Source organism: Lepidochelys olivacea, assembly GCF_965140295.1.
Source record: "Lepidochelys olivacea isolate rLepOli2 genome assembly, chromosome: 8".
In the NCBI taxonomy this organism is placed as follows: domain Eukaryota; kingdom Metazoa; phylum Chordata; order Testudines; family Cheloniidae; genus Lepidochelys; species Lepidochelys olivacea.
Window position 1 is genome coordinate 38,320,635 of NC_140418.1, and position 26,503 is coordinate 38,347,137.

Sequence of the window (26,503 nt, forward strand, 5' to 3'; positions counted from 1 at the left end):
ATGGCTGGCAGAATGGAGGCTCGCCCCAGGAAAAGGCAAGTTCTGTGTTTCTTTCTATGTTTGTATGTGTCCTTGGTGGCGTGTGAGACGATCCGCTATTCTGTGCGTGAAGAGAAGAAAAGCGGGTCCCTAGTTGCTAATATTGCAAAGGATTTGAAACTGGATGTAGGGAAATTGTCTGGTCGCAGTGCTCGGCTAGTTTCTAAAAACACCAAAGAGTATTTTGAGCTGAACACGAGCTCCGGGGATGTGATAATAAAGGAGAAAATAGACCGTGAGGATCTGTGCGGACAGAGCGACCCGTGTTTGCTGCAATTCGAAATTGTGTTGGAAAATCCACTGCAGCTGTACCCAATGGAGGTGCAGATACATGATGTGAATGACAATTCCCCTAAATTCTCTCAAAATGAATTCCCTTTGGAGCTGCCTGAACATCTCCCTGTAAACAGCCGCTTCCCCTTGGAAAGGGCCCAAGATTCAGACGTAGGAACAAACGGCATCCAGAGCTACGCAATCCTCTCTAATGAGCACTTCAGCCTGGATGTGCAAACCCGGGGAGACGGCAGTAAATACGCGGAGCTGGTGTTAGAGAAACAATTAGATCGGGAGGAGCAGGCGCAGCTGATGCTGATTCTCACAGCTGCCGATGGGGGCCTGCCACAGAGAACTGGCACAGCCCAAATACGCATTAATGTCCTGGACAGCAACGATAACTTCCCTCAGTTTAGTCAGTCAGTGTACACGGTGCAGTTAATGGAAAATAGTCCTCAGGACACTTTGGTCACTAAGGTTGAAGCTAGTGATTTGGATCAAGGTCCAAATGCAGAAATCACCTATTCATTCAGGCAGGTGCCTGACAGAATCCTCAAGTTATTCAAATTAAATCAATTTTCCGGAGAAATCACTGTTTTGGGGATAATTGACTATGAAGAAAGAAGCAGTTATGAGATGAACATCCAAGCCACGGATGGCGGGGGTCTATATGCGCACTGCAAAGTCCTGGTGGAGATCGAGGACATGAATGACAACGCCCCGGAAGTGACGCTGACGTCCCTCAGCAGCACCATACCCGAGGACTCCTCCCCTGAGACAGTGGTGGCCCTGTTCAGTGTGAGAGACCGAGACTCCGGGGACAATGGCAGAACGGTCTGCTCCATTCAGGACAATGTCCCATTTGCTTTAAAATCGACTCTGAAGAATTATTACGAGCTTGTTACACAAAAGCCCCTGGACCGAGAGAAAGTGCCTGAGTATAACATAAGCATCACAGCCACAGACCGGGGGACTCCGAGGCTCACCTCAGTGAGGATCATCCGTGTTCAGCTATCGGATATTAATGACAACCCCCCTGTATTTAATGAAAGTTCGTACGTCATGTACCTGAAGGAGAACAACCACCCGGGCCTGTTGATTGGAACTGTCCATGCTGCTGACCTGGACACAGAGCAGAATGCCAAAGTGACATATTCGGCGTTGCCTGGCAACATCGGTGACCTCCCCTTCTCCTCCTCCATCTCCATAAACTCCGAAAACGGGAATGTGTACGCTCTGCAGTCTCTGGATTATGAGCAAACGAGGGATTTCCAGGTTACAGTGAGAGCTGCAGATGGCGGGTCCCCTCCACTGAGCTCTGAAGTCATTGTCCGAGTTGTGATAATTGATGAAAATGACAACGCCCCCTTCATTTTATACCCTCTACAGAACAGCAGCTCCCCCGCTAATGACCTGGTTCCCAGATCGGCGGAGGCGGGTTACCTGGTGACGAAGGTGGTAGCTGTGGATGGAGATTCCGGTCAGAATTCTTGGCTTTCCTACCAGCTGCTCAAGGCTACAGACCCAGGTCTCTTCGCTGTGGGTCTCCAAACCGGGGAAGTAAAAACCAGCAGGCCTATAACGAGCCCAGACTCTGTTAAACAGAAACTTATCGTCCTGGTTAGAGACAACGGAGAGCCGCCCAGATCCACCACCTCGACGCTTAATGTGCTTTTGGTGGATGGGTTTTCAGACGCCTACATGCAGTTACTGGATGTACCACAAGAAGAGGAGCAGCAGGACACATTAACCCTGTATTTAGTCATTTCTTTGTCTTTCGTTTCATTCCTTTTTCTGGTTTGTGTGGTAACAATTATCGCCATCCGGCTATACAAGACAAGGCAGCGCCGAGAGCGGTATGTTCCATCGTCCAGGAACTTTTATTTTGAGCCCAACTTCCCCACAAATCCTGCGGACACGAGCGTCACTGGGACTCTGCCTCAATCTTATTGTTATGAGGTTTCCTTGACAACTGGGTCTGGCACAAGCGAATTTAAATTTCTGAGGCCGCTGGTACAGTCTCTAACCGCTGATCCAAGCGCTGCAGGAGGGTCCGTTCTTGATTCTCAGATTAACTCTCAGCTGAAAGGGGAGAAAGAATCTCTGAGAGAGGTGAGTGCTTATTTTACTCCATTTGCATTGATATCTTTTTTGAATATGTGTTTCTACATCTCTGAAAATTACTTAGAAGGGAGTCACAGAACCATTAATGTGGAATCCTGCTTTCTCCGGTTCTAGGAAAGGAGTGGTACTCCGGGAGAGCTGGCTGCGGGGGCCGGTGGGGGAAGAGTGTGAGAGATTGCTGTGCTGTGCAGAGCAGGTGGCTGATGATGGTGGGGCGGGAGGTTGTCCCTCTTCTCCTGCCTCAGGACGGTTGGTCAGGCTGCTCTCTGAAGTTAAAGAGACAGGAGACAGCATGCCAACATATTCTTGCCCAACACACACTCTGTCTCTCTCCCCATACACACTCCCTGTCACACCCACTCCTTCTGCTCTCCCCTCCCACATACACTTCCGTTGAAAAGCAGCTGAGAATCTAGTAAAGGATGCCCGTGGAAGGATGGGGTTAAAACCTGCATGGTGATAAAACCTGGTTTTTTTAAAAAAAAAAAAAAAAGCAGGTAAAACCTGCTCCATGGGGAAATGCAAAACCTTCCCAAAGCACCCTGAGGCCAGTTGCACAGTGAGATAGCTTGCTAGGCACAGTGCACTGCTCCCTGTGCCCATGCTAGAGCTGCTACTGTGGATGTGCTCTGCGGACACAAGAAGCATAGTGTGGACATGCAACAGAGGTTTAATTAAAGGGCTTTAATTAAAGTGGCATAACTTTTTTCCACAAAACTCTGTCCTGTAGACAAGGCCTGAGATTACTTCCAAAAATGTCTAGAGATAGTTTTGTAGGGATCTTTTTCTGTAGTTTTTTCATATTTTCCACTTTTATGCTGTTCAAGCTAATATTTTAGTACTTGAGTACTTTTCCTTATGTTCTCCTAAGCTATTTTCCTCTCTAAAAACATTTATCAAACTGTGATACTGGTCTCTGTGCAGAGTCTGTGATCTTTGCAAAGCAAGGTTGAAGCTTCTCAACGGAAATTTGAAAAGTAATTGTTTATGTATTTGTTAAGAACTCAATAGCAGTGGAACTATGTGACCTATGTAGAGCCCCTTGCAGAACACTCTGAGGAATCTTTGAAATTTGTTGTGCTTCTTCAGCTGTGCTTTCAGATAGTGAACCTCTGAGATGCTAGTTGCCGGGGTACTACGCGAATGTGAAATGAGGGAGATCAGGGAAACGTTAAAGTAAAATAGAGCAGTCTAAGGAAATGTAAACTGCGTTTTATTTTTCCATCAAATGCTTTGCAATGGGAGTGGCCAGCAGTGGCTGGGGTTTCACAGAGGAAGGTCTTGTAGAAGGAAGAGGCAATGTTTACTTAAATCCTATGAAATCACCATTATTTACAGCTTCTGGAGTTTATGAACCCATAACAATCAACACCGATGTGAAAGACCCCTATTACATGTATAGCAGTGATATAGTGGCTGATTATGGCATCAATAGGATTTTTGCAGGCAGCAAGTCATTGTCCAGGTTGTTAGTATTTGATTAAAATGACAACGGCTCCTTCATTTTATTACGTCTTCAGAACAGCACTTCTCCATTTAATCACCTGGTTCGCAGAGCAAGAAAGCTGATTATCTTGTGACCAAGGTGGTGACTGCAAATGGAGATTCTGGTCAGAATTCTTGTCCTTCCTACCAATTCCTAAAGACCACTGATATAGCTCTCTTCACAGTCGGAGTGAAAATGGGGAACAAAAATCACAATACCAATTATGGAGCGAGACTTCTTTAAGCAAAAACTAGATGTCATTCTTAAAGACAATGGACGCTTGCCCCAATCCACTTCTGCGATGCTAAATTTACTGCTATTGGGTGGGTTTTCATATGCGCATATGCAATTCAGTACATAACCACGGAATAGGACTGTGATGGGGTATTGAGTATATACTTAATTATCTCTTTGGCTTCAATTTGTTGTTCTACTTGTTTCTGTTGTGGCCTGTATTACCATAAAATATATAAAACAAGAGAATCAGGAGAAAGACACTGATCTGCTTCTTCCAGTTGCCATGGGAGACACATTCGTTCCGAATCATTGTGTAGAAGCCAGGACTGGATCCCTTCCCCACACTTCCCTATATGATGTTTGCTTAACAAGTAGGTCCGTCACTAGTTAGTTCTAGTTTATTAGGCCGCGGTTTCCTAGTTTTCCTCTTGGGCACCCTAATAAGCAAAGGAACCATAGGACTTCGAGATTTCCAGGATATCGCTAACGTCGTGGACGAAAGAGAAGAGATGGGTCAGGGGATCCACTTGTAGTAACTTCTTTACTTAGCTAGCTGTGAAGAATAAAAGTATTGGCATGTGAGAGAAGAAACTGTGGTGTGGAAGGATCACAATTACATTGACTATTATATAATTTTGCAACTCTCTATCTCCTCCAATCGGTAATAATCTACCTTAGTATTCCACACTGTTTACTGTGAAATGTTATAACCACAATATGTACTTAAGAGAGAAATCTTTGCTATGCAGTTAATAACTGCACATAGTAAGTTTAAAATGTGAATATAAGACATAGCATGTCTATTTTAGCTGAGCCACAAGGTGGCGATATTAGCAAAGATGGTGCTGAAAATGCAGCTTTTCGGACTCCGTCAGCCCTCAGTGGAAGCCGCACTCAGACTTCTGAATCCAGAAGACAACGGCTCTGCGCCGGGAACGGGTGACAAAGGATTACAGGGAAAGGGCGGATGGAATAATTACAAATAAAATCAATATTGGAGGACAAATCGTTTACTTTCTTGCACAACATATGAATGGCTGCTGCAGCTTTGCAGAGAGGCCTGTGTTTCAGATCTGACCCGGGAATGGCTGGCGGAATGGAGACTCGCTCCAGGAAAAGGCAAGTTGTGTCTTTCTTTCTATGTTTGTGTGTGTCCCTGGTAGCGTGTGAGACGATCCACTATTCTGTGCGTGAAGAGAAGAAAAGCGGGTCCCTAGTTGCTAATATTGCAAAGGATTTGAAACTGGATGTAGGGGAATTGTCTGGTCGCAGTGCCCGTCTGGTTTCTAAAAGCACCAAGCAATATTTTGAGCTGAACACGCGCTCCGGGGATGTGATAATAAAGGAGAAAATAGACCGTGAGGACCTGTGCGGACAGAGAGATCCATGTTTGCTGCAATTCGAAATTGTGTTGGAAAATCCACTGCAGCTGTACCGAATGGAAGTGCAGATAGATGATGTGAATGACAATAACCCTAAATTCTCTAAAAATGAATTCGTTTTAAAAATGCCGGAACTGATCCCCATAAACACCCGCTTCTCCTTGGAAAGGGCCCAAGATTCAGACATAGGAACAAACGGCATCCAGAGCTACGCAATCAACCCCAATGGGCATTTCCGTTTGGAGGTACAAACCCTGGACACTGACGGCAGTAAATACGCCGAGCTGGTGTTAGAGAAACAATTAGATCGGGAGGAGCAGGCGCAGCTGATGCTGATTCTCACAGCTGCTGATGGGGGCCTGCCACAGAGAACTGGCACAGCCCAAATACGTGTTAATGTGCTTGATACCAACGATAACTTCCCCCAGTTTAGTCAGTCAGTGTACACGGTGCAGTTAATGGAAAATAGTCCTCAGGACACTTTGGTCACTAAGGTTGAAGCTAGTGATTTGGATCAAGGTCCAAATGCAGAAATCACCTATTCATTCGGGCAGGTCCCCGAGCGAGTCCTCAAATTATTTCAGCTCAATCAGTTCACTGGCGAAATCACTGTTTTGGGGATAATTGATTTTGAAGACGCAGAAATGTATGAAGTAGAAGTTCAGGCCACGGATGGTGGGGGGTTTTCTTCGCGCTGCAAAGTCCTGGTGGAGATCGAGGACATGAATGACAACGCCCCGGAAGTGACGCTGACGTCCCTCAGCAGCACCATACCCGAGGACTCCTCCCCTGAGACAGTGGTGGCCCTGTTCAGTGTGAGAGACCGAGACTCCGGGGACAATGGCAGAACGGTCTGCTCCATTCAGGACAATGTCCCATTTGCTTTAAAATCGACTCTGAAGAATTATTACGAGCTTGTTACACAAAAGCCCCTGGACCGAGAGAAAGTGCCTGAGTATAACATAAGCATCACAGCCACAGACCGGGGGACTCCGAGGCTCACCTCAGTGAGGATCATCCGTGTTCAGCTATCGGATATTAATGACAACCCCCCTGTATTTAATGAAAGTTCGTACGTCATGTACCTGAAGGAGAACAACCACCCGGGCCTGTTGATTGGAACTGTCCATGCTGCTGACCTGGACACAGAGCAGAATGCCAAAGTGACATATTCGGCGTTGCCTGGCAACATCGGTGACCTCCCCTTCTCCTCCTCCATCTCCATAAACTCCGAAAACGGGAATGTGTACGCTCTGCAGTCTCTGGATTATGAGCAAACGAGGGATTTCCAGGTTACAGTGAGAGCTGCAGATGGCGGGTCCCCTCCACTGAGCTCTGAAGTCATTGTCCGAGTTGTGATAATTGATGAAAATGACAACGCCCCCTTCATTTTATACCCTCTACAGAACAGCAGCTCCCCCGCTAATGACCTGGTTCCCAGATCGGCGGAGGCGGGTTACCTGGTGACGAAGGTGGTAGCTGTGGATGGAGATTCCGGTCAGAATTCTTGGCTTTCCTACCAGCTGCTCAAGGCTACAGACCCAGGTCTCTTCGCTGTGGGTCTCCAAACCGGGGAAGTAAAAACCAGCAGGCCTATAACGAGCCCAGACTCTGTTAAACAGAAACTTATCGTCCTGGTTAGAGACAACGGAGAGCCGCCCAGATCCACCACCTCGACGCTTAATGTGCTTTTGGTGGATGGGTTTTCAGACGCCTACATGCAGTTACTGGATGTACCACAAGAAGAGGAGCAGCAGGACACATTAACCCTGTATTTAGTCATTTCTTTGTCTTTCGTTTCATTCCTTTTTCTGGTTTGTGTGGTAACAATTATCGCCATCCGGCTATACAAGACAAGGCAGTGCCGAGAGCGGTATGTTCCATCGTCCAGGAACTTTTATTTTGAGCCCAACTTCCCCACAAATCCTGCGGACACGAGCGTCACTGGGACTCTGCCTCAATCTTATTGTTATGAGGTTTCCTTGACAACTGGGTCTGGCACAAGCGAATTTAAATTTCTGAGGCCGCTGGTACAGTCTCTAACCGCTGATCCAAGCGCTGCAGGAGGGTCCGTTCTTGACTCTCAGATTAACTCTCAGCTTAAGGAGGAGAAAGAATCTCTGAGAGAGGTGAGTGCCTATTTCACTCCATTTGCATCAATACCTTGCTTGAATATGTTTCTGCTGCTATGAAAATTTCTTATATTATTTCCATAAATTTCTGGAGATGTTTTTTCTTCGGGAGCTTTTTCTGTAGTTCATACATTTTTTCCGACTTGTATGATGTTCAGGCTAATATATTTGTACTTAATTCCTTTTTTTATGTTATGCTCTTTTCCTCTCTAAAAGGCCATTCTTCAAAATGTGATATTGTCTGTGTGCAGACTCTCTGAGCTCTGCAAAGAAAGATTGAAGTGTGTCAAAGGAAAATTATAAAAGTAATTGTTTATCTATTTATCAAGAATGCAATAATAGCAGAATTATGTGACCTAGATAGCGAGTTCTGCATGGAATCTGAAATGTTACAAAGAATCTGAGCTTGTCCTTCCTTCTTCTGTAGTATTTTTGGAGGTAATCTATATGAGGTGCAAGTTTTAGCGTTACTGCATGAAGGTGAAAAGACAGAGATCAGGGAAACCTTAAAGTAAAATAGAAGTATCTAAGGGAGGGATCTCCCAACCCCTCCCCAGAATTTCCCCATTATCCCACTCCACAGTGGTCATTATTTATATGCGGTGTTGCCAGTTTAGTCCTTGGTTGGAAATTTGAATTGAAACATAATATACACTTTAAAAGCATATAAAGCATATGATAAAATACTTGTACCTGAAAAAGCATAAGAAGTTTAAAAAGTATGAACAAAGACCAGCTGCCTCACCCAGCTATTGTTTTTTATGACAGTTTTGGTGCCTTCAGTTCAGTGATGCTGACCAACCTAATAATTTGAAATTATAATTTGTAAGCAAGGTCTGAATGAGCTCTCCCCTGACAGCTAGTGATGAGCTGGGCTATGCAGAGGGGAAGGCATCAGGGCCAGACTGTATTTACATGAACACACCTATTCTGCCTCAGTATCCGGCAGACGAGCTGTGTTGCCAAAGTGATCAGATTTGGCTGGTGTTGGGTTACAAATCACTTTAGTAATGACTGTGGGGGTAATGAAATGTTATCTTTATTGTATGAATAAAGGGCAACAGAACTGTACTTGATCTGTCCTGAGAAGGGTGACCTAAGTGCTTAATTTGTGCTAGGGCTGAGCCCTGGCACATGTAGTCTGGGCAGTTCATAGCTCTGGAACCTATGGGCTTGCCATATCAGTTATGAAAGTAAAAAACTTGCTTGAGCTCTGACACATCTTTCATTACAAATTAAGCACTAGTCACCGTCAACTGAACCGCACTCACTAAGCAGAGAGTGTGGATGTCAGATCTCAGTGGAGAGAGAAAGGGAGGGGATAGGAGTTTTGCTTGGTGGTGTGGGCTCTGCCTAAGAGTCACAGCACCATTTGACCTGCCCCTTCCCCTGTTTAAAGATAGAGCTTTTTAGGCTACATGGAGAGTCTTTTGTGTTTTTTTTTTAAGTGACCACTAGAGCTGAAATCACTGATAATCAGGTCTAAGTGCTCAGACCTGCTGTGGGACAGTGTTTCAGTGGAAGAGACAGCTCAGCCTGCACTAGCAGTGAGGTTCCCTTACTGAGGGATGAAATCACTGAGAGCTGGGTGGAATCTTGGGAGACCGATTTGCAGAGGTCACAGTGCCAGGTGGCAGCAGAAGGTGGCAGCACAGGGCCATTGGCGACAGAGCAGTGGACTGAATGGTGGCACAATGCACAAGAGTTGACAGAGTGAGTGACCTGAGTGAGTGGTGAGTGGTTGAAGGAATGAACAAGGTGCCTTCTCTCCCCTACCATGCAGGATGAGAGGTGAACTCATGCAAAAGCACCTGTGAACTCTGGGTCTCCACTGACCAAGGACAACAATTATGAATGGGGTTCAGTGGAGAGAGAAAGGAGGGGCATGTTAAAAGAACATTTGTTTGTTTTAGTAACTTTGTGCCAGAATGCTAGGTTTGTGCCTGGGAAACTTATACATTTCCTGCTAGGCCAAGATTTTTAAAATGTATTATTTCCCAAGGTTCTTATCTCACATTGTTGCTATCTCAAGAGGTCCTTATCTTGGGAAGTTTTTGTACTAAACATTTTTATTATTATACATTATTTTTTACATAAGAACATAAAAACAGCCATACTGTGTTGGACCAATGGTCCATCTAGCCCAGTATCCTGTCTTCCAACTGTGGTCAATACCAGGTGCTTCAGAGGGAATGAACAGAACAGGAAATCATTAAGCGATTCATCCCCTGTCGCCCACTCCCAGTTTCTGGCAAACAGAGGCTAGGGACACTCAGAACATAGTATGGCATCCCTGCCCATCCTGGCAAATAGCCATTGGTGAAGGGCTGGCCTTACCATAAGGTGAACTGAGACGGCCGCCTTAGGTGCCAGACTGTGGGGGTGCACCACTAGGACCCAGAGTGAAGAAAATTGTGTCTGCTGCTGGTGCATATGTATTCTCTCTCATAACAGGTGTGCAGGAGAAAAGGTGAGAGGGAATAACAGAAAGCAGCAGGACCTGCAGGGAGTGAGAGGAGGAGGAGCCTCTTATGTACCTCTCTAGCGCCCCCAGGAGCCTGGACTGATTAACACCAGCTTCTCAGGGAGCTTCCTGTTTCTTGCTGCTTCCCTGAACCCACTTGAGGAGAACAGGCAGTCAACTGAAGTAGTAGGAGCCAGTTAGGCCCTTAAGACACTGATATCTTCCCTCACTCAGGCCCTGCTACCAGCCTGCTTATTTGTCCCCTTCAACTGAGTGCTCAGAGCCACTATAGCTGGCACAGAACAGCAGTCATGAGTGAAAGAAGAAAACGCCCCTCTGGGGCAGCATTCAGAAAAAGAAAGAAAGCAAAGGAAGCTTTTCTATCTAAGCAGAAAGGAGCTCTACTGAGATACATAGGCACAAATGTTCATGGTGAGCCTTCCAGCCCCAGTAAGGATGTGAGTGGTGAGGAGATGCCTGATCTTCCAGTTAGTCAGAGTGCAGGTGACCTGGCAGCTTCTGAAGCATCCATATCTCCATCTCAAATGGATGTAACCATGCATATTCCTGAAGAAAACTGTAGATCACAGAAGAGTGTGGTGGAGGCACAAGAAACAGCTGCTGCTGAGTTTAATTCCTTAAGTCTAGATGATCCAAGACTATGAACCCACTTGAGCAGTAGCCTGAGGGACTTCCTGTGCTGCATGGGCCACAGCAAGTGAAAAACTTCATGTTCCCCAAAGACAATGAAAATAGAAGGTTCCATCCAACACATTACTGGCGTGAAATCCCCAATGGTGACAAAGTGGAGAGGCCATGGCTTATGTACTCAAAAACCCACAATGTTGCATACTGTTTTTGTTGCAAACTCTTCCAGTCTAATGTTCCAGCCACATTGGGTTCTACAGGAATAAAGGACTGGAAAAATCTGGCTAGAAATCTGGCATGCCATGAGAAGGCAGCAAATCACCAGAGAGCATTTGTAGGTGGAAAGAGCTTGAGATGAGACTAAGGTTAAAGGCCACCATAGATGATCAACATCAAGAGAAGATTGCATCAGGGTCTCTTTACTGGCCAAATGTTCTGAAAAGGCTCATTGCCATTGTGAGAATGCTTGCTACCCAAAACCTAGCACTTCAGATCAGCTGTATGTGCCAAACAATGGAAACTTCCTTAAAATTGTGGAGCTGATGGCTGAGTTTGATGCTGTACTCCAGGAGCATCTAACAAGAGTCACCACCCAAGAAATGTACACACACCACTACCTTGGAAAAACAATTCAAAATGAGATCATACAGTTACTGGCAACAATAGTTAAATAGAAGATTGTGGCAGATCTGAAGTCAGCAAGATATTACTCTGTTATTCTGGACGGCACACCTGACATCAGCCATATGGAACAAATGACTTTAAAGGTGCGTTTTGTAACAAGAACAGAACCTAGTGAAAATGTCCCTGCAATGATGACTGTCAGAGAGCATTTTGTAGAATTCATTGACATTGATGATACTACAGGAGCTGATATGACAAATGTGCTTCTTAAAAAGTTGGAAGATACGGGAATTGCGATAGCTGACATGAGAGGTCAGGGCTACGATAATGATGCCAACATGAGAGGAAAGAACAGAGGAGTGTAGACACGGATTCGGGAGTTAAACCCTCCAGCTTTTTTTGTCCCATGCGGTTCTCATTCATTTAACTTGGTGGTCAGTGTTGCAGCATCAGGTTCTAGTGAGGCTGCTGAATTTTTTAATGTAATTCAAAGCATCTATGTATTTTTCTCTGCATCAACTCATCAATGGCAAATTTTGAAGCAACATCTGGGAACATCCTCTCTGACCCTGAAACCACTGAGTGCCACACGATGGGAAAGTCGAGTGGAGGCGATAAAGCCTACCAGAAACACAGTTGGGAAGATAGATGATTCCATAGTTGCCATTATGGAGGATAATGCTATGACAGGAACTGTTCTTGGGAGAACAGTGGCAGAGGGAAATGGAATCACCAGAAACATACATAACTTCAAATTTCTGTGTGGCTTAGTGTTGTGGCATGACACACTGTTTGAAATAAATGTTGTAAGCAAGAGACTCCAAGGAGTTGACCTTGATATATCTGGAGCAATGGAACAACTGGACAAAGCAAAGTCATACCTACAGTCTTACCGGTCAGAGGAGGGATTTCAAAATGTTGTGAAGAGTGCACAGAAGTTTGCAGAGGAACTTCACGCTGAAGCTATTTTCCCACCCATTCAAGAATACAAGAGTCACCGAAGAAGAAGACATTTTGATTCCAAGGCACGAGATAGTCCCATAAGAAACCCCAAACAACAATTCAAAGTTGAATTCTTTAACCAGTTGCTAGATTGTGCAATACAGTCAGTTGAAGAACATTTCATGCAGCTCAAGGAACATAGTATATTTTGGATGTTGTATGATATTCCAAAACTCCTCACTGTACCTGAAGAAGACCTACACCAGCAATGCAGGGCACTAGAGACAGTGTTGACACATGAGGACATGCGTGATATTGATGCGAGTGATTTAGGTGATGAATTGAGAGGCCATTTCAAGATACATTTCAGCAGGACCAACTCCAAAGGCTGTTCTGGAATATTTGTGCACAAATAAGATGACCACCCTCATTCCAAATGCTTTTATTGCTCTGCGCATACTTCTAACACTTCCTGTAACAGTTGCCAGTGGAGAATGCAGCTTCTCCAAGTTGAAGTTAATAAAAACACATCTACACTCCACAATGACACAGGAGAGGCTGGTCAGCTTTGTAACCGTCTCAATAGAGCATGAGCTGGCCCAGACTGTGGACCTTCAGCAGGAAACAGTTCAAATCTTTGCAACCAAGAAGGCACGGAAAGCACCACTTTGATTATTCAAACAGATAAAAATGACAGTGTTTACTATGCAGACAAGAAAAGTTACATTTGCTGTTCAAATTTTTGAACAAGGCATTTTAAGTTGTTAGTTCTTCTTTATTGGGGTAGGTAGCAGAGCATTACCATGAAAGGAGTAGAACAGGAAGAAGGCAAAAGTGAGACCTTTCAAAGTTTTGGCCCAAGCGAGGGGGCATGGGGGCATCATTTGAGCTCACCGCCTCAGGTGCCAAAATGCTGTGGGCTGGCCCTGCATTGGTGGACCTATCCTCCATGAACTTATCTAGTTTTTTTTAACCCTGTTACAGTTTTGGTCTTCTCAACATCCCTTGGGGAAAAGTTCCACAGGTTGACACTGTGTTGTGTGAAGTACTTTCTTTTGTTTGTTTTAAACCTGCTGCCTATTAATTTAATTGCATGACCCCTAGTTCTTGTATTATGTGAAAGAGTAAATAACATTTCCTTATTCACTTTCTCCACACCAGTCAAGATTTTATAGACCTCTGTCATATCCCCTCTTAGTCATCTCTTTTCCAACCTTAAAAATCCCAGTCTTTTTAATCTCTCCTCATATAGTATCTGTTCCTTACCCCTAATCATTTTGGTTGCCCTCCTCTGTACCTTCTCCAATTCCAATATATCCTTTTTGAGATGGGGCAACCAGAAATGCATGCAGTATTCAAGATGTGGATGTACATGGATTTATGTAGTGAAAGTGTAGCAGCTTGGTTTGCAAGACCAATCAGCAAAGCCAATGCTGACAAAACTACATGAAAAGACTGCAAAATACCAAGCCTCTGGACTGCATCGACATGCAGAGAGTCTTATAAGCCAGTCACTGTCAAAGCCAATTTTAGAAGTACTTAATGAGGCTGTTAAGTATGCTGGAGACACAACACCGTTTATATGAATAAACAGAGCTGTCACATCATGCTTTCTATTTAAGCAAGAGATACCACATGCTACAAACTGGAGGCCAGTGTTAAGTGCATTGTCACTTGTTAATCTTGAAGTGGACACTGGATCCAAATAAGATAGGCAAACGCTCACTATCTTTCACAAGGAACTCAACTGACTGACTAGAAGCATGCGGTGCAACAGTGAAAGATTCAGCCATTGGAAAAGTGAAGAACTCTCACCACATTCAAAAAATGTGCATACATGATTGATGAATGCACCAATGCAAATGGGCATCAAGTATTAAGTCATTATGTATGTTATCTTGATGTCACTGGTAGGCCAATTGATGCGTTTCTAGATGTTCAAGTTATAGAAGACATATTCACTGCATCTGTGACAACCCACATCTTAGAAGAGTTAAATGCTTGTAAATTGAACGCCAAACAGATGGCTGCTTGTGCATTTGATGAAGTTGCAAATTTCTCTAGAAGACATAGTGGAGTACAAGCTTTGCTCAGAGAAAAGTGTAACGCTAATATCTCCTATACCTGGGGTAGGCAACCTATGGCATGCATGCAAAAGGCGAGACACGCGAGCTGATTTTCAGTGGCACTCACACTGCCCGGGTCCTGGCCCCCAGTCCAGGGGGCTCTGCATTTTAATTTTAATTTTAAATGAAGCTTCTTAAACATTTTAAAAACCTTATTTACTTTACATACAACAATAGTTTAGTTATATATTAAAGACTTATAGAAAGAGACCTTCTAAAAACATTAAAATGTATTACTGGCATGCGAAACCTTAAATTAGAGTGAATAAATGAAGACTTGGTGCACCACTTCTGAAAGGTTGCTGACCCCTGTCCTATACACACTGTAGAGGCCATCTACTCCAGCTAACACTAGTACGAAATGCAGAATCTTCAGAAGACATTTAAAAAGCCATAAAGGACTGAACATCTTCTGAAAAATAGAAGATACACTGGGACTGAAGTTTAAATTAGTCCAACCTGGGAAAACCCACTGGTTTTCTTATGAGTGATCCTTGGCTGTTGTCTTAAAATTACTGCAACCATTATTACTGGTTTTGGAAACTACCTACCAAGATGGGATGGGATCTAAGTAGTCCAGCTGGAAGACTATCACCATTCTCTCTTGTCAGTCTACTGTTGAAATCACTTGGGTCATTAAACAATGCCATCAAGGCATCTGCTAAAACAGTAGTAGATTTTTGTCCAGCAATAGAAGCTCCATTTGGATCAATCAGAGAGAGATCAATTGAAAACATACTGGAATAAGCAAAGACTTCAGTCCAGAACTTGACTAATGAAGGCAGTTATATTGAATCTTTAAGTGAAGAGGACATGAAGTGTTTGTTAAGCCAGCTGATTGATTCTTACAAATCTACATCAGGGACTTCTGGATTATACTCAACCTCTGTGTAGCTTTTACAGATGCCTGTCTTATAAAACATCAACAACTGAGTGGAATGAGACACAACCAGCAATGAGGCTGCTATGAGATCAGGGCAGAATACAGAATTTGAACACAGAGTGCAATATCATACAGTGAATGAAGATTTGACTTCAGCTTCTTCTTTATCATCACTAGTGGTTTGACCCAATCTTTGTGCTATGTTTACGGGGATGAAAGAAGTAGGAATTCATTTCTTGCTACTCCCAGTCATAACAGCTACAACTGAACATTCTTTATACTCATTGAATAGAATTTTGTGTTCTCAAAGAAGTCACCTTCTTCCTGATCATGAGGGACTGAAAGTACTGGACACACAAGAAGCCACTTAAGATGAAAACATTGCATTCGAGAAGCTCATTAACAGAGCTGAGCAAAATTACAAGAAACCAGGAAGGACGTAGATATGTAGGGCTTCACAGTAGGCTTGAGGAGCCAGCTTTAATTTGTATGATTTTAAAACATGAGTAAAATATAATAAAATGGTCATGAAACATTTTTCAGGTTTTACTATGGGTCCATACAGCACACCTTTGCCCTCCTGGTCTCACCCCTAGTAGGCCTTAACCCCCCTGTAAATTTGTTTCCCTCTCCCACCCCCATTCAGTTCCTGGGGAAAACACTGATTAAGGAAAATGTAAACTTCACCTTATTTGTCCATCAAACCCTTTGCAATATGAGCAGCCAGCAGTGGCCGCGGTCTTGATGAAGGGGGTACTTATAGAAGGAAGAGGCAATGTTTATTGATATTCTATAAAATGAACATCATTTACAGCTTCTGGAGTTTATGAATCCATAGCAATCAATACAGATATGAAAGACCCCTATTATATGCATATATAAGAATGGCCATATTGCATCAGACCAAAGGTCAAAGCTTTTGACACGGTCTCCCATAGTATTCTTGTCAGCAAGTTAAGGAAGTATGGGCTGGATGAATGCACTATAAGGTGGGTAGAAAGCTGGCTAAATTGTCGGACTCAACGGGTAGTGATCAATGGCTCCATGTCTAGTTGGCAGCCGGTATCAAGTGGAGTGCCCCAAGGGTCGGTCCTGGGGCCGGTTTTATTCAATATCTTCATAAATGATCTGGAGGATGGTGTGGATTGCACTCTCAGCAAATTTGCGGATGATACTAAACTGGGAGGAGTGGTAGATACGCTGGAGGGGAGGGATAGGATACAGAAGGACCTAGACCAATTGGAAGATTGGGCCAAAAGGAATCTGATGAGGTTCAATAAGGATAAGTGCAGGGTCCTGCACTTAGGACGGAAGAACCCAATGCACAGCTACAGACTAGGGACCGAATGGCTAGGCAGCAGTTCTGCGGAAAAGGACCTAGGGGTGACAGTGGACGAGAAGCTGGATATGAGTCAGCAGTGTGCCCTTGTTGCCAAGAAGGCCAATGGCATTTTGGGATGTATAAGTAGGGGCATAGCGAGCAGATCGAGGGACGTGATCGTTCCCCTCTATTCGACATTGGTGAGGCCTCATCTGGAGTACTGTGTCCAGTTTTGGGCCCCACACTTCAAGAAGGATGTGGATAAATTGGAGAGAGTCCAGCGAAGGGCAACAAAAATGATTAGGGGACTGGAACACATGAGTTATGAGGAGAGGCTGAGGGAGCTGGGATTGTTTAGCCTGCAGAAGAGAAGAATGAGGGGGGATTTGATAGCTGCTTTCAACTACCTGAAAGGGGGTTCCAAAGAGGATGGCTCTAGACTGTTCTCAATGGTAGCAGATGACAGAACGAGGAGTAATGGTCTCAAGTTGCAGTGGGGGAGGTTTAGATTGGATATTAGGAAAAACTTTTTCACTAAGAGGGTGGTGAAACACTGGAATGCGTTACCTAGGGAGGTGGTAGAATCTCCTTCCTTAGAGGTTTTTAAGGTCAGGCTTGACAAAGCCCTGGCTGGGATGATTTAACTGGGAATTGGTCCTGCTTTGAGCAGGGGGTTGGACTAGATGACCTTCTGGGGTCCCTTCCAACCCTGATATTCTATGATTCTATGATTCTATGAAAGGTCCCTCTAGCCCAGTATCCTGTCTTCCGACAGTGGCCAATGCCGGTGCCCCAGAGGGAATGAACAGAACAGGCAATCATCCAGTGATCCATCCCCTGTCACTCATTCCCAGCTTCTGGCAAACAGAGGTTGGGGACACCATCCATGCTCATCCGAGCTAATAGCCATTGATGGACCTATCGTCCATGAACTTGTCTAGTTCCTTTTTTTAAAGCTGTTCTGGTCTTGGCCTTCACAACATTCCCTGGCAAAGAGTTCCACAGGTTGTGCGCTGTGTGAAGAATTTGAAGAAATACTTCCTTTTGCTTGTTTTAAACCTGCTGCCTATTAATTTCATTTGTGCCCCATAGTTCTTGTGTTATGAGAAGTGGTAAATAACACCTCCTTATTTGTTTTCTCCACACCAGTCATGATATTATAAACCTCAGTCATATCCCCCCTTATCTGTCTCTTTTCCAAGCTGAAAAGTCCCAGTCTTATTAATCTCTCCTCTGTTATAGTGATATAGTGGCAGCTGATGGAATCAATAGGATTTTTAGAGGCAGCAAGTAATTGTCCAAGTTATTTGATTAAAATGATAATGCCCCCTTCATTTTATGCCCTCTTCAGAACAGGACCTCTCCCATTTAATGACCTAGTTCGCAGAGCAAGGAAGGCAAATTGGTGGCTGTTGATTGAGATTCTGGTCAAATTCTTGTCTTTCCTACCAACTGCTGAAGGCCGCTGATGCAGATCTATTCACTGTCCGACTCCAAAATGGGGAAAAGAAACTAGGATCTCATTTACACAGCGTGACTCCTTTATGCAAAAGCTAAGTATTATTAAAGACAATGGACACCTCCCCAATCTGCTGCTGCGATGCTAAATATACTGCTCGTGGAGGATTTTCAGATGCACATATGCAATCCAGTGACATAACTACGCAAGAGAAATGTTATGGGATATTAAATATATACATTACTTCTCTATGACTTCAGTTTCATTTTTCTTGTTTCTGTTATGGCCTGTATTGCCATAAAATATATAAGATAAAAAAATCAGGAGAAAGATAGGTTTGCTTCTTCCAGTTGTCATGGGAGACCCATTGTGTCGAATAATACTGTAGCAGCCAAGAGGAGATCCCTTCCCCACAATTACCTATATGATGCATACTTAATCACAGGGTTGATCCTAGATTTACTCTAGGACAACGTAATAAAAAAGGGAATCATAGATTTAGGAATTCCCAAAATATTGTAACTTTGTAGACGAAGGAGACGCAATGGGACATGTGATCAACTTGCAGTAACTTGTTTACTTAGCTAGCGGTGAAGAATAAAAGTATTGGTAAGTGAGAGAAGGAAGTGTGGTGTGGAAGGATCACAATTCAATTAACTATTATATTATTTTGCAACTCTCTATCTCCTCCAATCGGTAATAATTTGCCTTAATATTTCAGAGTTTTCACTGTGAAATATTATAACCACAATATGTACTTAAGAGAGAAATCTTTGCTGTGCAGTTAATAACTGCACATAGTAAGTTTAAAATGTGAACATCATAGCATGTCTTATTTTAGCTGAGCCACAAGGTGGCGATATTAGCAAAGATGGTGCTGAAAATGCAGCTTTTCGGACTCCGTCAGCCCTCAGTGGAAGCTGCACTCAGACTTCTGAATCCAGACGACAACTCCTCTACGCCGGGAACGGGTGACAAAGGATTACAGGGAAAGGGCGGATGGAATAATTACAAATAAAATCAATATTGGAGGACAAATCGTTTACTTTCTTGCACAACATATGAATGGCTGCTGGAGCTTTGCAGAGAGGCCTGTGTTTCAGATCTGACCCGGGAATGGCTGGCGAAATGGAGACTCGCTCCAGGAAAAGGCAAGTTGTGTCTTTCTTTCTATGTTTGTGTGTGTCCCTGGTAGCTTGTGAGACGATCCGCTATTCTGTGAGCGAAGAGAAGAAAAGCGGGTCCCTAGTTGCTAATATTGCAAAGGATTTGAAACTGGATGTAGAGAAATTGTCTGGTCGCAGTCTCCGGCTGATTTCTAAAAGCACCAAGCAATATTTTGAGCTGAACACAGGATCCGGGGATGTAATAATAAAGGAGAAGATAGACCGTGAGGATCTGTGTGGACAGAGTGACCCGTGTTTGCTGCAATTTGAAATTGTGTTGGAAAATCCACTGCAGCTGTACCGAATGGAAGTGCAGATAGATGATGTGAATGACAATAACCCTAAATTCTCTAAAAATGAATTCGTTTTAAAAATACCTGAACAGATCCCCATAGACACCCGCTTCCCCGTAGAAAGGGCCCAAGATTCAGACATAGGAACAAACAACATCCAGAGCTACGCAATCAGCGCTAATGAGCACTTCAGCCTGGATGTGCAAACCCGGGGAGACGGCAGTAAATACGCGGAGCTGGTGTTAGAGAAACAATTAGATCGGGAGGAGCAGGCGCAGCTGATGCTGATTCTCACAGCTGCCGATGGGGGCCTGCCACAGAGAACTGGCACAGCCCAAATACGCATTAATGTCCTGGACAGCAACGATAACTTCCCTCAGTTTAGTCAGTCAGTGTACACGGTGCAGTTAATGGAAAATAGTCCTCAGGACACTTTGGTCACTAAGGTTGAAGCTAGTGATTTGGATCAAGGTCCAAATGCAGAAATCACCTATTCATTCGGGCAGGTCCCCGAGCGAGTCCTCAAATTATTTCAGCTCAATCAGTTCACTGGCGAAATCACTGTTTTGGGGATAATTGATTTTGAAGACGCAGAAATGTATGAAGTAGAAGTTCAGGCCACGGATGGTGGGGGGTTTTCTTCGCGCTGCAAAGTCCTGGTGGAGATCGAGGACATGAATGACAACGCCCCGGAAGTGACGCTGACGTCCCTCAGCAGCACCATACCCGAGGACTCCTCCCCTGAGACAGTGGTGGCCCTGTTCAGTGTGAGAGACCGAGACTCCGGGGACAATGGCAGAACGGTCTGCTCCATTCAGGACAATGTCCCATTTGCTTTAAAATCGACTCTGAAGAATTATTACGAGCTTGTTACACAAAAGCCCCTGGACCGAGAGAAAGTGCCTGAGTATAACATAAGCATCACAGCCACAGACTGGGGGACTCCGAGGCTCACCTCAGTGAGGATCATCCGTGTTCAGCTATCGGATATTAATGACAACCCCCCTGTATTTAATGAAAGTTCGTACGTCATGTACCTGAAGGAGAACAACCACCCGGGCCTGTTGATTGGAACTGTCCATGCTGCTGACCTGGACACAAAGCAGAATGCCAAAGTGACATATTCGGCGTTGCCTGGCAACATCGGTGACCTCCCCTTCTCCTCCTCCATCTCCATAAACTCCGAAAACGGGAATGTGTACGCTCTGCAGTCTCTGGATTATGAGCAAACGAGGGATTTCCAGGTTACAGTGAGAGCTGCAGATGGCGGGTCCCCTCCACTGAGCTCTGAAGTCATTGTCCGAGTTGTGATAATTGATGAAAATGACAACGCCCCCTTCATTTTATACCCTCTACAGAACAGCAGCTCCCCCGCTAATGACCTGGTTCCCAGATCGGCGGAGGCGGGTTACCTGGTGACGAAGGTGGTAGCTGTGGATGGAGATTCCGGTCAGAATTCTTGGCTTTCCTACCAGCTGCTCAAGGCTACAGACCCAGGTCTCTTCGCTGTGGGTCTCCAAACCGGGGAAGTAAAAACCAGCAGGCCTATAACGAGCCCAGACTCTGTTAAACAGAAACTTATCGTCCTGGTTAGAGACAACGGAGAGCCCCCCAGATCCACCACCTCGACCCTTAATGTGCTTCTGGTGGATGGGTTTTCAGACGCCTACATGCAGTTACTGGATGTACCACAAGAAGAGGAGCAGCAGGACACATTAACCCTGTATTTAGTCATTTCTTTGTCTTTCGTTTCATTCCTTTTTCTGGTTTGTGTGGTAACAATTATCGCCATCCGGCTATACAAGACAAGGCAGTGCCGAGAGCGGTATGTTCCATCGTCCAGGAACTTTTATTTTGAGCCCAACTTCCCCACAAATCCTGCGGACACAAGCGTCACTGGGACTCTGCCTCAATCTTATTGTTACGAGGTTTGCTTGACAACTGGGTCTGGCACAAGCGAATTTAAATTTCTGAGGCCACTGGCACCGTCTCTACCCGCTGACCCTAGCGTTTCAGAAGGGTCCGTTCTTGACTCTCAGATTAACTCTCAGCTTAAGGAGAAGAAAGAATCTCTGAGAGAGGTGAGTGCCTATTTCACTGCATTTGCATCAATACCTTGCTTGAATATGTTTGTTTCTGCTGCTATGAAAATTAGTTGATTGGAACATTTTAGAAATATTGAGAAATATTTCATTTTCTAGGGAGCTTTTCTGTTTATTGTCCAACGTATTTTTGAAATGTTAGTATGTGCGGGCTAATATAATTGCACAGTAACGCTCTAAATGAGTTTGCCAGACTGGTTCTGATCTTCTTGCGTTCTGTGTGTTCTCTACCAAGAAAGATTTAAACTTGTCAAAAGAATTATTTGGATGTTAATTATCAAGGGCTCATTAACATCAGAATTATCTGATCCTTGTACAATATTCCTAAGGGGACGCCCTGAAGTCTAAAATTTTACAAGGAAATTGAGGCGGTGTTTTTTTTTAGCAGTGTTTTTGCTGAGGTGTGGATTTTAGGACTAATGGCTCAATATGTAGTGAAGGAGATCGGGGAAACAAAGTAAAATAGAAGTATCTAAGGAAAATGTATTCTCCCACAATATGTAAACTACACCTTTGTTTTCCATCAAACCCTTTGCTATGTGAGCAGCAAGCAGTGGCAGAGGTTTCAATGAGGGGGATATGTATTGAAGGAATGGGCAATGATGGCTTAAATCCTGTAACATCATCACCAGTTCGAGCTTCATGAGCTTTTGTACCCATGACAATCAACGTAGATGTTATAAGCCAGTATTATATGCACACTGCTGATGTAGCTGCAGTTAGTGGTATTAGCAGGATTTTTATAGGCAGCAAGTGTTCGGGAAATGGGTGAAGAACGGAACAGAGTCCAGAGTCCCAGGAGAAGCAATTATCTAGAGTAACTAAGGAAATTCACTGTGTACAAGTAATGTCCGATGGATGTGGATGTGTAGAAACACCGCTGGCTAGTACCTTGTCTAACAATGCTGAAAATACAGGGTCCGGTCCTCTGCTGAGGAAATCTCCGACAAGCGCAACTGAGGATGGGGGGAGGCATAATTCAATATAAAGCAGCCGGGCTTGGTACCACTTAGCTCTCTGTTTTTGTGTCGAATGGACGGAAGTGCATAGCCCGTGGGAAGTAATAATAGTATAACTGTTTTGCGTTATGAGATTGAATGTGTTTAATGATTGTAGGAGGCCGTGTCCAAACGCATTCTCCTGACGTTACATTTGTTGGTGGATAATATTTATGTCCTCTCTGGGGTGAACTGTGGCATTGACTCATATTGTACTGTCCCTGAGGCAAAACCCACAGGAAGAGAGGTCCCGAGAGATTCCACTTTCTGGAGTTTGCTACCGATCTTACCCTCAGGTGGAGGGATGTATTAAGGGAGAAAAGGAAGGTATACAAAGAATACAAGGAGTGTGGATCGATAGGGGAAATAAATCTGACTTCTCAGAGGGGATGTTCCCCATGTTCTTCTCTGGCTCTCCACACTCTGTAGCAGCCCCCTCCTCCCCTTTCTCTGCTTTCTCCATGGACAGAGGAAACCCAGAAGCCGAATCTGATGGAATCGTCACCTCCCGCTGGTCTTGCTTGAAGTATTTCTGCTGGTTTGGGAGGGGAGCAGGCATTAGAATTAGCTGTAAAAATGGGGGAACGTGAGGCGAAACTTAATACCCATTATTCTAGCACAGTGGCCAAATTCCATCAATTTCTGCTCTCTTCCACCAGAACAAAGATGAAAGAGCATCTAGCCTTTAGTAAGTACAAAGAACGAAGGTCAAGAATAAGTGTTGCCTTAATTCTGGCTCTTCATTTTCCAGATAATGGATACAACTAAAATGAGGTTTTATGGGCCCGGTGTTTGCAAAGGGTTTACAGACTTTTTTTCCCCACCAAAAAGAGAGAGAGAGAGAGGGGGGGGGAGAGAGAGAATTACAATAATCAAGCAGTGTTTCAGATAGAGTTTGTCATTCAAGAATAATTTTGTTACACCGGTCCTAACAAATATCTTGAACCTAGGAACTTGCGGTTGTTGTGACTATTAGTAATGGCTAATTGGTGAATTATTATTACTATACATGAATATGTGTATAGATTTTTTTAAAAACCTATAAACTACAGTCTTTTTTCTCTGTAAAAATGACATTGAGGTTTTAGATATCTTAAATCTACTGCCAAGAATCCTGAATTAATTAAAACAGAGATCTGTGAAAGTAAAATGTACTCCCCAAGACATTTTAGTATAAATGATCATTTCTAATTATTATCTAAAGATAACCTGGAGTTCAACATAATTAATGAATTCTTTGATTATAGTAATTTCTTTTGGGAGAACAGTCTGGATTTGGATACCTAAGATAGAATGGCAAAGTGCTCCAAAAGAAAACCCGCACTTCCCCTTTAGGAGATGTAAACAGCAAATACAAAACTGATATTAAAGACATCAGTATGCCAGCTGGTGTAAATCGACATAGCGCCGCGGAAGTAAATGGTGGTGGAGGAGGGGCAATTGACAGCATCTGAGCATCTGGCACTTGGACAGCCCTGATCATGGAAAAAATCAGCGTTTATGCTGGCACTTTGTCGGGGTTATGCAGCGTTCCTACAGAAAGTATTAACCAACAGTTAATTAGTTCCTATCAAAATAAGTTATTCCTAACTCTTACAAATCTATTTTAAAAAATTAAGACGATCTAGTTGGTTATTATTACTCCTAATGATCCTGGCCTCACATTTTTAAATTGACTCATAATTTTTTAAGCCTACCTTTTTGATGCCCAGCATTAGACACTCAAGCCCTTATTTTTCAGAGTCATGGAGTACCCATCACTCCCATTGAGTTCTGTGGGAGTTCTGGGTACTAAACAGTTCTGAAAACTAGGCCCAAGATGTCTGGAATTGGGCACATACAACCAATGACCACATTTGAACATTTTGGCTTAAACAAACAGCAAGCTAATGATCTTTTTGAATCAGCCACCTAAATTACCATAAAGCTTTTCCAGATTTGTAAGTGTAAACACCTCACAGGGGTGTAAGATGTTCCGGACAGTTTTTGAAAGACAGAAATACAAATAGAAATACAACGAAGTGGATATCGCTGTATTTGGCTAATCAAATTACATTTACTTCTGAATTTTCACACTGTAAAACTTCCCTCCGAGTTGTATAGATACACAGTGCCCTATTTTAGGGTTTCATTAAACATGAGCATTTAAATTATAGGATGTAGGTACAGGCCAGATCCTGCTCCCATTGAAATCAATGGCAAAACTTCCGCTGACTTCAAATAGAACGATATCCCAGCCACAGATCTGTAAGATGAAGCCCTGATTGCATGTCCCTCTGTGCACACGAATGCCTGCGTTCTTCGTAACAGCCGATAATGACGCCACATCATTCTATATTGTTTGCAGGGCAGAGCTTCTGTCTCTGAAGACTCCATATCCAGATCTTCAGGCGCAGGCTGTATTGTTAACAAGGTGACAGGGATAAATGGGAACAGTAGTCAAAACGGTTGGCTTTCCTACCAATAGATGAGAAAAACCAGCTCTGCTTTGTTCAACTATCAGACATCATAAAGGAGCAATGAGAATCAAGAGGCTTATCGCCCTCCAAGAAACTTTCAAGAAGGTACAGGCCCTTTCTGTAAGAGAGCAAGGATATGTATTTCTATATTATGTAATTCTTTATTCCTGGTTTTTCACGTAGACCTTTGCGTTTATGGTATGACTATTGAAGAAGAGAAGGAGCTCCTATAGCATGCTTGCTTTGCAGATTCCACCTAGCCCTTAGTGTATTATTTTTAGAGTTTGACAACGTCTACTTTATCTAGATATAAAGGAAACATAATAAGTCAAACCTAAGCTTTAACAGTAATTTATCATAAACCACCTTCCCCATGATTCTCCCTTATGGAGATGATTATGTAATAGTGTGTTGATTTTCCGAAACCTCTTTTCAGTGTACAAGTTTAATGTTCAATGAAAATTAAGAATAAATTTCACTTACAAAGTAATTATGTATTAACAAATAGAAGCTGGTTAAATTAAAGCTGCTTCGCCGCAATGTACATTGCATATTTAGTCGGGAGGTTGAGCTTTGTGTATATTGTAAAATGTGTATTTTCAAAATTGTAGTCTTTTTTTCTAACCATATGAAACTGAAACTAATAGTTATAACTCATTTTGAGATCCTTGGTTAAAAGATACTGTAGAAGTGACGAGTAATATTGCATTAGTCGAACGTTAGTAAAATAGGTTAAAAGTGATACAGTAAACTTTAAACATTTTGTAGTGTGTAATGAGTTAAGATAAATCTCTTTCCTTCTGTCTTCATTTAATTTCATTACCGAATATAATATTTCAGATAAAGGGAACATGGTGTAATTTTCCACGTTGTTTACAAGATTTTAAAAATCGAGTTTCTGGTGACCATAACACTAATAAAAACAATTGTTAAAATGGATTTAGATTGACTTTTTTATCCGTTGATTCTAACGATTGGTAGCTGTGCTGCGAGATCAGATTCTGTGAAGCAAAGTCATCAGGGGACATGTTCTTAAAGCACCGATTTCTAATGACATGTTCTGGGGTTTGGTGGATGGACTGTCCCTCCAGAACGTGAGGGCTTGTGCACCGTGTATGCAGGAAGGATGGCTATGAAATCTGATCCCATTGCTGGCAGGAAGAGAGTGTGGGAAAGTACAGACCTGTTTAAACATGCCCTCTTTTACATGAATGAGTCGCTCCCAGGCAGCAGAGGAAATGCAGCTCCCATTGAAGTCAGGCATTGAAGTTGGTTCCGTCTACAAATCTTCATTAGGTGGGAGAAGTCGGGGAAATTTCTTCTAACATTTAACTAAAACATAAAA

General features: G+C 43.5%; 2 protein-coding genes across 2 annotated transcripts; both read left to right on the forward strand.

The window, feature by feature from the left end:
• Positions 1-5,102, forward strand: LOC311525666 (protocadherin beta-15-like; the record flags this gene model as incomplete). The annotated part of the gene is made up of 3 exons (XM_084637963.1): positions 1-2,424; positions 3,992-4,046; positions 4,969-5,102. 3 exons carry the CDS (start codon positions 1-3, stop codon positions 5,100-5,102), a joined length of 2,613 nt encoding a protein of 870 aa, XP_084494089.1.
• Positions 5,047-26,029, forward strand: LOC311524674 (protocadherin beta-16-like). Its single transcript, XM_084636031.1, has 2 exons — positions 5,047-7,670; positions 25,047-26,029. Exons 1-2 carry the CDS (start codon positions 5,193-5,195, stop codon positions 25,164-25,166), a joined length of 2,598 nt encoding a protein of 865 aa, XP_084492157.1. The 5' UTR covers positions 5,047-5,192; the 3' UTR covers positions 25,167-26,029.
• Positions 26,030-26,503: the final 474 nt, after the last annotated feature.